Source organism: Gymnoscopelus microlampas (assembly GCF_963454915.1).
Source record: "Gymnoscopelus microlampas genome assembly, chromosome: 24".
Taxonomy (NCBI): domain Eukaryota; kingdom Metazoa; phylum Chordata; class Actinopteri; order Myctophiformes; family Myctophidae; genus Gymnoscopelus; species Gymnoscopelus microlampas.
The window spans coordinates 33,366,554-33,377,807 of record NC_139961.1 but is presented as its reverse complement, the minus strand read 5'-3'; the positions used below and the strand labels follow the sequence as shown (position 1 = coordinate 33,377,807).

General features: G+C 42.4%; 1 protein-coding gene across 4 annotated transcripts; it reads right to left on the bottom strand.

Annotated features, from left to right (window-relative positions):
* Window positions 1–962: 962 nt before the first annotated feature.
* trim25l (tripartite motif containing 25, like) lies at window positions 963–10,920 on the bottom strand. 4 transcript variants are annotated; one of them, XR_014600272.1, is made up of 19 exons: window positions 10,635–10,920; window positions 9,782–10,089; window positions 9,137–9,486; window positions 7,991–8,086; window positions 7,657–7,890; window positions 7,256–7,415; window positions 6,984–7,022; window positions 6,827–6,865; window positions 6,640–6,681; window positions 6,477–6,530; window positions 6,156–6,230; window positions 5,769–5,831; window positions 5,216–5,482; window positions 4,667–4,774; window positions 4,048–4,086; window positions 3,833–3,901; window positions 3,572–3,637; window positions 1,917–3,105; window positions 963–1,541 (listed from the first exon to the last, which is right to left on the bottom strand). XR_014600272.1 is itself a non-coding variant. In XM_084050778.1 (18 exons), exons 2-18 carry the CDS (start codon window positions 10,083–10,085, stop codon window positions 2,531–2,533), a joined length of 2,580 nt encoding a protein of 859 aa, XP_083906904.1. In that variant the 5' UTR covers window positions 10,086–10,089; window positions 10,635–10,920; the 3' UTR covers window positions 963–2,530. The 4 variants fall into 4 exon arrangements, 3 of the variants coding, with proteins under 3 accessions (XP_083906904.1, XP_083906906.1, XP_083906905.1); XM_084050778.1 differs by having other exon boundaries at window positions 963–3,105; XM_084050780.1 differs by having other exon boundaries at window positions 963–3,105; window positions 4,048–4,083.
* Between the last annotated feature and the right edge of the window lie 334 nt (window positions 10,921–11,254).

The window sequence follows — 11,254 nt, the reverse complement described above, 5'->3', positions numbered from 1 at the left end:
CAAAAAGGGAATCTGAACTTCTATTTTTAACTGTTCTTTGGCACAAACCAAAACTGTCCTGTCATTGTTTTTAAATACTGTACATTCAAAATAAATTAAATACTTTGCTTTCACACGTGTTTGAATGTGAGGCATTTCATATTATCATTGCTTGAACATATTTAATAATGAAGGCAAGTCATTGGTTTGATGTGGAGTGTTGTAAAGGTAGAAAGAGAGGAGGCACATTGGGGTTGGATTATACCATAGGGTTGTCATTGAGCATGATTTGTACAATAAGGTTGTCAGTGGGGATGGATCATAAATAAAGTTGTCATTGGGGATGCATCATACCATATGGTTGTCTTAGTAGTTAAAGACAAATTCTGTTAATATTTTTTGACATCACATCATAGTTTTGGGGTCACCTCGGAGGATGTTGGATAGATTCTGATGCCACATGGTTTATGTTGGTCAGCTCAGAGGATGTAAGATTTTATGTGATTTGCACATACCTCCCGTTTCAGCCTATGACGCTTTGTAAAATGTACATTTGCCTCTTTTTTAAATAAACCAGTGAAAACAATGCAACTGTTCATTTCATTACTGAAATCCTTCATCTTGAATATTACAACTCAATCTGCAAAATGTTACCTGTAGGCAAGATCTCCAATGCACATTTGACACAGGAAGAAATAATGTTCCTTTAGATATCAAGGATTAAATTACTTAAGTCTCAGCAGGATTTGGAAAACTGTCATGCAAACATGCATTTATCTTCAGTAGACTTTACTGTAACAGCGTCTTTACAGGTCTCCATACAAAACTGATCAGGTGGCTGCAATTTATTCAGACTAACTAATGCCAAGAAAGTGGATCATATCACTGAAGTTCTCAGATCTTTACACTGGCTTCCTGTCTGTCAAATGATTTATTTAAAAATACTACTGTTGGTTTATAAAGCATGAATGGTTTTATTTTACATTATGAACCATCCAGACTTCTCAGGTCGTCTCGGACAAGTCTGCTTTCTAAGCCCTGAGCCATAAATAAAAAGACATGGAGTAACCAACATATCTGCATAGTATAACTAACTAGCATCTACTTAAAACAAAAAAAAGTGAGATTAGAAGAAGAGGTGAGTTTTCAGATTGGTGGAAAATGGAGAGTGATTCTGCACTACTGACTGCAAGGGGGAATTTATTCCATAGCTTGGGAGCCAGGGGGAGAAGAGTCTAGGTAGGACGCGTGTGGAGCTTTGGCCAGGGTGTTTTAGGGAAGGTTCTTCCCAGGTTGAAAATCAGGCATGCTGCAACATGGTCAGTAAACTTGACATGTACATGTCCAGTTATCTGCTTTGAACCCAACTAGTAGGAGCAGCTATTGAACAGCAGGGAGTTGTATGGGGTTTAGTGTCTTGCTCAACAACACTTCAACACAATGCCAGGATCAAACCGGTACCCTTTACAATCACAAGCAAGCGTTCGAACTCCTTCAAGGTTATTATAATTAACTAAAAGTTAAAATAAAATAAAATGAGATCAAACTAAATAAAAATGAGGCTTTACAAAAAACAATAGCTAAATTAAATCAAACAAACCATAGATAAAATGTCCGTTTTTGTCTTTGTTTATTTCATAGACAATTTATTTCATAAGCCTAGTTTTAGGTGGATTTGATATCTATCTTCCATTCTTTTTCTTTGCCGAGTCAGTTTTACTTGTGGATACATTCTTTGTAGCGGTGCCAACCGCTCTATATCTGACTTTGTCTGTGTGTCCGTGTGTCCGTGTGTCCGTGTGTCTGTCCGGGTGTGCGTCTGTCCCATAAACAAATATTGATGACAACATCAATACGGGGCTCATCAAAGGCACCGCTTCCTTCACACAGGGTGTGATTTTTAATGGTATGTTTTGCTGGTTTACTTTACACAATACATTTTTTTAATCTCACCCCTGACAAATACCTCATATTACAATAGCAATACTAAAACTAATAAAAAAACATTTTCAATTCAAATTGAAAACTAATGAAAAGGCAAAAGTATAACCTTGCCTCCTGAACTACAACCATGCATTCCCACAATGCAATTCAATAGAGATCACAATTCAATTCAACATCATTCATTAGACTGAAAAATACCTCATGTTACAAAAAACTAAACTTAAAAACTAAGCCTTTAAAAAAAATGAATAATAAGCTAAACTAGCAAAATCACTTTGAAAACTATTTAAAACACAATCCAATTCAATAGATACAATTTCAATAAAGTTAAATAAAAAATACAATTATGAGAGTGAGATGTTGGATATGGACTATCTAAAAGGCAACTTGGTACTGGACATTAATCACTTTCACCCTGGTGTCCCTATTTTGGGCAAAAATCTCCATTATTGTTGATGGGGCAAAAATATAGCTAAATGTAAATAGCAGATCTACGAGCTCACAACACGTCACGATGCGAAGCGCTGTGAGCTTGTAGATCTGCAATTTTGAAGGGGTTTTGAATAGGGTTTAAATGATTAATGCCAATGACTTTACCAGCTGGTCCTCACATGGGACATATCTTGATACTGTCTGTACTTGAGCTGAACTGGCCAAGGGCAAAGTCCAGACCCACTCCCACCCCGCTGCCCACACCAAAGGCGGCATACACCGGCTGGGTGAAGTTGGCGCGGAAGGTGTGCAGGAGGCTCAGGCTTTCGGCCATGCTGTAGAAGGCCAGCGTGCCCGCCGTCAGGTCCAGGAAGACGCCCACGCGAGGGGAGTAGGTGACCGGTATGTCCCTCTTCTCGTTGTCGTGCATGGCCGAGCAGCAGGTGTCCGACACCTCCAGGCTCCAGGATTGGGCGTTGTAGCCGAGCCCCGCCCCGGCGTCCGAACCCTTTCTCTGCAGAGCCCCGTAGGCCACGCCAAACGAAGAGCCCCGCCCCCTCCACTCCACCTCCCAGTAGGAGCGCTGGGCGTAGGTGGGGCCCTGGCACAGCACCTGGGTCCAGCCGTCAAAGCGCTGCGGGGTGTCGGGGTACGGCTGCGCTGACCCCTGCAGGGTGGCCTTGGTGTGGCCGTCAGAGAGAGCCAGCCGGCGGTGGGCCGTGTTCGAGTCGAGGGTCAGAGACACGGCATCTAGGAGGAGGTTGGTGAGAGACAGTTCAAATAAACGGAGAACAAAATATGCTTATTCTACACAAGATATAAAACAAATATTAAAGATTATGCAATTAAATCAATAATTTCTTATTTTGTTTGATACGTTTGTCATAGAAAATGATGACTGTGTAATGTTGTGGTCCAATGCCAAGTCTCTATTTCATCAGTGATATGCATGACAATTAATAGCCTGCAATTAAATGGGGCCATAACCACTTACTTACCTGCATACTTTGTAATTGTATATTTTTTAGAGGGCATTTCTATGATTTAAACCCATGATACTGCCAATAGGTCTGTGTCCACATGGTTACTGAGCCACCAAAACAACCCACTTTACAGCATAATTGGAGTATATCAGATTAGCATGGGCCGGTCCAACTGAATTGTGTAAGGTTTTGTAGTATTTGCCTCTCAGGGGCAATATTTTGTCAAAACTCACATTGTAGGAACTCTTCTCGGGTCCTTGGCTCTGGGGCCTGGATGCTATCAATATTGATCTCCCTCACTGCGAACGACAGAGAGGTCACAGGAGAGTCATTGCTTCGTCCTATGAGGATAGATAGATGGTCTACAAGCTCACAATTGCGTTGCATCGTGACACGTTGTGAGCTTGTAGATGTGCTATTTTTGCAATGTTTCAGCTTTAATGTGGTTAATACATTTACAGCATTTAAAACATGAAATCTTCACTTTAACTCACACGCAGGGAAGGCCATGTGATTCGACATGGAGTCTGACATGGACAAGTCCAAGAAAAGGCTGGGATTAACTGTCAAGTCCAACGAAAACACAGCATTAGACAGAGATCAGCACAGAATCATTTAAACAATCATTGACATTATAGGCTTTAGAGTTAGACTGAGCAGAGTACAGACATTACATTAGCACTCGAAGTAATGATAAGCGGTGATTTACCTTCTATTGGTGCTTCAGCTAGCACACCCATTCCCCCTGTTGAGAGAGTCCCACAGTTAAGCAGAGCTCAAAACATTTTGTAAACTTAATGTCATTTAACCACGGTAATCCATGGTAGGACATGGTGAGCAAAAACGCACATTTAATCTCTGGCAAATGAGAGATTTTATAGAGCAGTCTTAGCTCTAGTGTTTAACCCATTCAATCCAGGAACGCATCTCTGTCATTTTAGATTTTATTTGGCTATTCAAAAATAGCAGATGGCACCGAGTGCCGCACTACAAGCTTGTAGTTCTGCCATTTATAGACAAATTGTCATGTCAAGACCCCCCAAAAATGATTTTAAAGCGAAAAAATGTTGCTTTAAAAATATATACGTATATATTCAAAGTTTTGCACAAATTTTCAAAAATAGCAGTTCATAGGCACTCGATGCAGCACTATGAACTTGTATATCTGTTCTTTTTTAACAGCCAAAGTATACAAATATGGACATATGCGTTCCAGGTTTGAATGGGTTAGGTGCCGTTTCTCAATGTATTCCCATTTCCTCTCACTGCAGTAGAACCGTTTCTTGTACATTTCACTTTAAGGTTCAGAGCTGTGGGCCGGGTCTTACGTGGGTTTGCGCCGGCAGACTGGGCGTGGTCGATGGGCGTGGCCTGCGGAGTCGACGTGCGCCGATGGGAGCGGAACAGGCTGCTGATCGAAGCCATCCGACTGAATCCTGAAGGGACGAGATAAGAGACACCAAATTAGAGTGAGACCAGACTAACAAGAAAACATGGACTTTTGGCTCAGGTTGAATATTGGTAGTAGTTTTGGATCTGGGTGGCAATATTACACGGAGGTATTAGATACGTAAATGTTATGTTATTGCAGTTTATTTTATAAGCACAACAATCTGACATCATTATATTTACATTGACATTTACAATAAAGATTTACAACCCTTATGTCAGAGTGGGGTCCAGGGACCCCCAGGGGTCCACGAGAGGGTTCCAGGGATCCCCTGGTTTGACGCTTTGTGAGCTTGTAGATCGGCTATTTCCGAAACATTTGAATAATATTGCCTTTTTTTAACAACACAAATCTTATGGGGCTAAATACATATCACTTTGAGGTCTATGACTTGAAAATGTTTGAGAACCACTGCATTATGCCATACCTCCAGTTGACGCAGGGGTGGAGGTTACTGTCGGGTTCGGGGCAGGGACCACAGCTGGGACAGGAACTGGTGTTGGCTCCGGTGTTGGAGGAGGGCTAATGGGCGTGTGGTTCCTATTAGATCTGTTCCACAGAGACAGGGACTCTCTCCGACTTGGAGTCGGACTGGGCTGTGGGGTAGGTCGTGGGCTAGGCTGTGGGGTAGGTCGTGGGCTAGGCTGTGGGCTAGGCTGTGGGCTAGGTCGTGGGCTGGGTCTGGTCTCCCTAGCTGTGAGAGAGACATGAAGGGAGAGATGCTGATGTAAATAATTCAAAATGTTATCATTATTTTATATTTTGACTGAAAGGTTGTGTTGTTTTTCTAGATCAGAGATTCTCAGCTATATTCTTCAGAAAATAGCACAACCCACTGTTAGGTTCCAACCCCACCTGAACGCTCATGAAACATGCTGGGGGAGGAAGAATTCATATTTCGAGGAAGTCTTCATTTTAAGATGGGTGAAGAACTAGTGAGACCAGTCGAACAATGTGTCGTGTTGGCTGTTGTCTTTTACCTGACTCTCTTTCCTCTCTCCTCTGCCTGTCTCGAGGCCTGGGTGAATTCCCACTTCCTCTGTCTGCAATGAGGAAGAAGCACCTTTTTAAAACATGCGTTATGTATACACATTTGCGTTATGTATAGACATTTTAAAGCACAGAAACATACAGGGTGAGGGATTGTTCTACCAGGCTTTCATATATTACGTTGAATTTCTGTTTTTATTTTAACTTACAACCTTGACACACACACACACACACACACACACACACACACACACACACACACACACACACACACACACACACACACACACACACACACACACACACACACACACACACACACACACACACACACACACACACACACACACACACACACACACACACACACTTCCTACCTTGTGGCAAGTCTCTGCTCCTGATATCTTTTGGCAGATCTCTGCTCCTTATATCTTGTGTCTTCAGCCCCACACCTTAAGAGCATTCAGTAAAACGTAAATATATAAATATTACACATATGAAGCATGCTGTGGTTTGGACTTTGTTGCATATGATTAAAATCTATCTCAGTGAGTGTCTGAAAACCAGACTTTAGTTGTCAATCTTTATAAATTAATGCTTTGGAGATATGCATAGCGCAATAAACTAGCAGGATTTTCATGGTTAGTTACAAAAAACATGATTTGGGGGGAATGGTAAGACATCAGTGTTTATAGTACCTAATCCTCGCCTTTCTGGAACCCTTGAGTTGACTGGGACACTAAGTGTCGGTGCTGTAAGACAACAAAGGAAGATCATGTCAAGTTTACTTGATTGAGTTATTGACTGATTGATTGACTGATCGGTCAACTGATCAATAGACAACAAGAGTGCCATACATACCCTGAGAGCGGTTGTTTGTGTTGCGAGAACCCAGACCAAACACTGTGGGAAATTAACGCATTAAGAAAATGTGCCATTTATGCATTATCCAACATGACATTCGTTGTTATATTTAACTACAGTGCTGGGCGATTAATGATGCATTTAACAACAGTTTGTGTATACAGGAAGAAAATGAGAAACTCACACTTTAAAATGCCGCCTTTTGATGCTTCACTTCGATTGGCTGTCAAGAGGTAAGAGAGTGACAGATCAGAGGCAGAAGGCTTATTGCCGTAAGCTTACAGCTATAACATAAACAACACATAATAATCATCATCATAATAATAATGTGTCAAACTCACCACTGCCGTCTCCCAAAGTGAACAGGGTTGTGTCATTCACTGAAAAGAAAGATTAGACAACATAAAATGACATGACAAGACTGCAGATGACCCGAGTTGTCAGAACCATAGATATGATATGTATAGTATAGATAGGCCGCCATGGAGGCACTTGCTTCCTCTTCTGTGTTTGACATGGAAGCACAGCGTTGCTATGAATGAAAATGTCCATTCTATGCTTGTATTTCTATGAACATGATAACATTGTACAACAAAATCCATGTATCAATAACCTTGTTTGGTGATCTTGCTCAGCTCCTGGTTGCACAGGTCCTCCAGCGTCTCCCTGAGATCCAGGATGGCTTCGCGTACCGGCTCATAAGAAGCCTCTGGATTGGCCTGCACACTGGGCAGGTCTCCCGTCTCCAGGGGGGTGCTCAGGGATTCACATGTCTGTGGACATGCATGGGAAACAAATGGAAGACACAGACAAACACAAACAAAATGTTTAATTCATCTTAAACATTCATCTGGATAGTTTCACTTGTAGATGGTAAGTAAACATTTGAGAACTCTGAGGCACAGTCAGACAACAGGCAGACAAGCGACACATAGACAAACATATTTATTAGATACATGAATGGATGGATGGATGGATGGATGGTGCTGTGTCCCACCCGCCCACATACAGTACCTGCAGGTAATGGATGTGGTCCTCGCAGGACGACAGCTCTTTCATCTCTGTGTCCCTCTTCTTCAACTCCTTGATCTCAGCCTCCAGGCCCTCTGTGACCTCCTGCGCCTGCATCATCTTCTCCAGGCCAGACTGCTCCATCAAATCCTCCACCAGCTCCTGGAGACGCTCTATGGATCTCTGCAGCTCCGACAGCGCCAGCTCTGTGTCGCTGTGCACCCTTTCTGCCGATCGCTGGGGGAAATGGAGTAACATGCAGATGTAAGGGGTGTGAACGAGTCGAGACTAACTTGTTGATCTTTATTAGTTGATGTCAGTTAGTTAGCTGACCAACCTTCATGACCTCCATCATCTTCTTCATCTCTTTCAGCTGCAGCTCTCTGTCTTTCAAACGCTGGTGGTTCTGTGCTTGCATCAGCGACAGCTCTTTCTGAAAGGTGATGTATCGGGAATATAAGAATACATGTCATGCAGTTAAACAAAGCGCCATTAAATGGACACGCCACAATAGGTGCACATGCACATAGGAACACAACCATAACCCGTCATCCCTGCAACATCATGGGTTCTAGTCCAACTCATGAACTGTCATGTGGAACGTCTGCTCTCTTCCTACCCCCTTTTTCCATTGACATCAGGAGTGATGTCCACCCTGGCAAACTCCCCAAAGCTACCTATAAACAAATACCTGCACAAAGATACTATCATAATCAATATACATTTAATTTCATATTAACCAGTAGAAATAGTTATAGAGCGTTGCAAATATAGCTGGTTTTGAATGCAAGACATTTCTAAAGTACTTTTACAGTGTAGGCCAATAATGTATCAAGTATAGTCAATACACTAAGCACAACTAGAAACGTCCTCCACTAGTGATGTCATGATTCTTCATACCCAGGCAGCTGCTTTTCAGCCGTTATGGAGAACCTTCTCGATTTTTTTAATCAGTTGCTATTTTAAGCAACTGATATTGTTGTCTAGCTATGTACTACGACTACTAGTATGCATAAGTTGTCCCTTATCTGTTGCCCTACCTTTAACCCTGCACCATTGACTGTACACTGACTGTCAAAATAAATGGTAGAACTAAACCAAGGGCGGGTGGTGCGCTATGAATAAACTGGAATGTAGTCAGGAATGTTCTCAGCCAGACTGCAGACAACGTGGAACACAATGAGCACCACTTTAGCAGAAAACCCCATCAATGGAATTAACCGCATGGACAGTGACATCACAGTCACACCATCCACCTTTGTGCGATTCATTTGATGGATTACTTACTGATGGAGATATAATTAACTTTACTAATATGAGGATGACAATAACTTTAGCATACATTTTTTTCTAAATGTATGCTTTTGAAAAATGGTTAAGTAGCCTATGTGATTTGAACATGGTTGAACATTTGACATTTAAGCCCTAGTACAACAACAAACGTGTGGATAGCCAGGCATCATGGCGACTCAATCAGTCTCACCTGTCTCTCCTCACGTTCCACCTTGGTGGAGACGCACTCGTGGCCCTTGTGCTGGTTGCTGGTGCACAGCCAGCAGACGAACACCTTGCACTGGCGACAGTAGAACTCCTGCAGGTACTTGTGCTGCGTGCAGATCTTCTGGGACAGCTGGCCCGTGGGGGCGATGAGCTCGTGCTGCTTCAGCGCGGCCTGCTTCTGGTGGGGCTTCAGGCAGGCCTCGCAGTACGAGCTCATGCACACCAGGCAGCTCTTCACCGCTGGCCGCTGCTTACCTCGGCATATGTCACAGGCGACCGCCGCGGAGGACAGCTTCCCCCCGGAGGACTTGGATGATGACGAGGTACCGCCGCCTGTGGTGTAAAAAGTGTTAAAATTGTTTTACTTAAGTAAAAGTATCAGTACTGCAATGTAGAAATACTCTGTTACAAGTAAAAGTCCGTAATTAAAAAATGTACAAATGTTCAAAAATGTAGTAAAAAATACCAAAAAATGTTATCAAGTACATGGAGTAAATGTACTTTACACCACTGAAATACTTCAATAAAGTAAAAAATAACCTACTTAAGTGGGGACTAATTATTTTATTTATATATATATAAATAAAATACTTGAGTAAATCTAACTTAGTTACTTTACACCACTGACCACCGCGTGCGCTGCTCCGTGCGCTCCGGACCGAGTCGCGCGCCTGATCGGGCCTGAGGACGCCTTTGCGGAGCTGCTCCACCACCTCGGCCAGCATGGTGTTCCTGGACAGGTCCGGCTTGGGGCAGTAGGTCTTGCGGCACTGCGGGCAGCTGTAGGCCCCCGCGGAGTCCGGCTTGCTCCAGTAGTCCTTGATGCAGGCCATGCAGTAGTTGTGTCCGCACGGGATGGTGACGGGGTCGTTGGGGAGGTCCAGGCACACCGGGCAGTTGAACTGCTCCTCTGTCCACAGTTTGGAGCTCATGGTCCTGGTGATGATCAGTGGTGGGAAAAAAAAGTGGTAAAATGTTTTACTTAAGTAAAAGTATCGATACTGCAATGTAGAAATACTCTGTTACAAGTAAAAGGTCCGGAATTAAAAATGTACTTGAGTAAAAGTACAAAAGTATTGTTTTCAAAATGTACTTTCCAAAAGTAGAAAGTAGTCATTATGCAGAATGTCCCATTTCACAAGTTTTCAAATGCATACAATGTATTTAAATCTTTTGAAAATAGCAGATCTACAAGCTCACAATGCATCACTAGCATTGTGAGCTTGTAGATCGGTCATTTTCAAATGGCCAAAATGTATATAGGCCTGAAGTGGTTAATGTATGTTTTGCAATAATTATCAAAATCTACAAAGTAACTAGTAACTTAAGTTTTCAAATAATTGTAGTGGAGTAAAAGTATTACAGTATATTTGCCTCTGAGATGTAGTGGAGTAGAAAAAAGTATAGGCCTATTTGGAAATACTCAAGTAAAGTACAAATACCTCAAAATTGTACTTAGTACAGTACTGAAGTAAACGTACTTAGTTACTTTACCACTGGTCCTGGTCGCACAGCGGGGTCAACTGTAGGAAATGAAGGAAAAGGCGATCAGTCAGAACAGATGCAGGAAAGCAGAGGAACACGCGTTACCCATAAAGACTCGAAAATCTCCTGTATGTAAAAGGTGTTTGCCTCAGTTGGAGTCTTGGAGAGGTTTAGAAATGAAGAGAATCCACCTTTCTGCCCGTTCCCAAAGGAGATATAGATGGTAGTGACTGACTGAGTGATGATACTTGAAGACGTCCGATGAACCATTCAGATGTTAAGTTAAAGGGTAGAGACAGACTTGAGAGCTGGGCAGGGCCGCAGGTTCTGCAGGAAAAACGAGTTGCATGAATGAAAACAAGTGGAGGACCGAGGTGGCCAAATCATGATTGACTGCAAACGGGTGTGTGTTTCAGGGGCCAGCCTACCTGCAGTGCAGGCAATAGGCCTTCCAGTAGGCCTGTCACAATTATTATTACATAATAGTCTAATCGCAATTATTTGAATTATTTTGCATGTTGAACATTTTTCACACATTTTCAAATATTGAAAAAAAGCTGAAATAGCGCCAGCTATCTCTGCTAGTTTTACATGTATAAAATTATTAAATATGCCA

Bases quoted from the DNA above. Each gene is read 5' to 3' on its own strand.
- trim25l (XM_084050778.1), bottom strand. From the start codon at position 10,085: ATGAGCTCCAAACTGTGGACAGAGGAGCAGTTCAACTGCCCGGTGTGC. The intron at 5,832-6,155 runs GTAGGAAGTGTG...TCCTCATTGCAG, and splicing joins GAGCAGAGACTTGCCACAAG to ACAGAGGAAGTGGGAATTCA. The intron at 3,638-3,832 runs GTGAGTTAAAGT...TGTCGTTCGCAG, and splicing joins TCACATGGCCTTCCCTGCGT to TGAGGGAGATCAATATTGAT.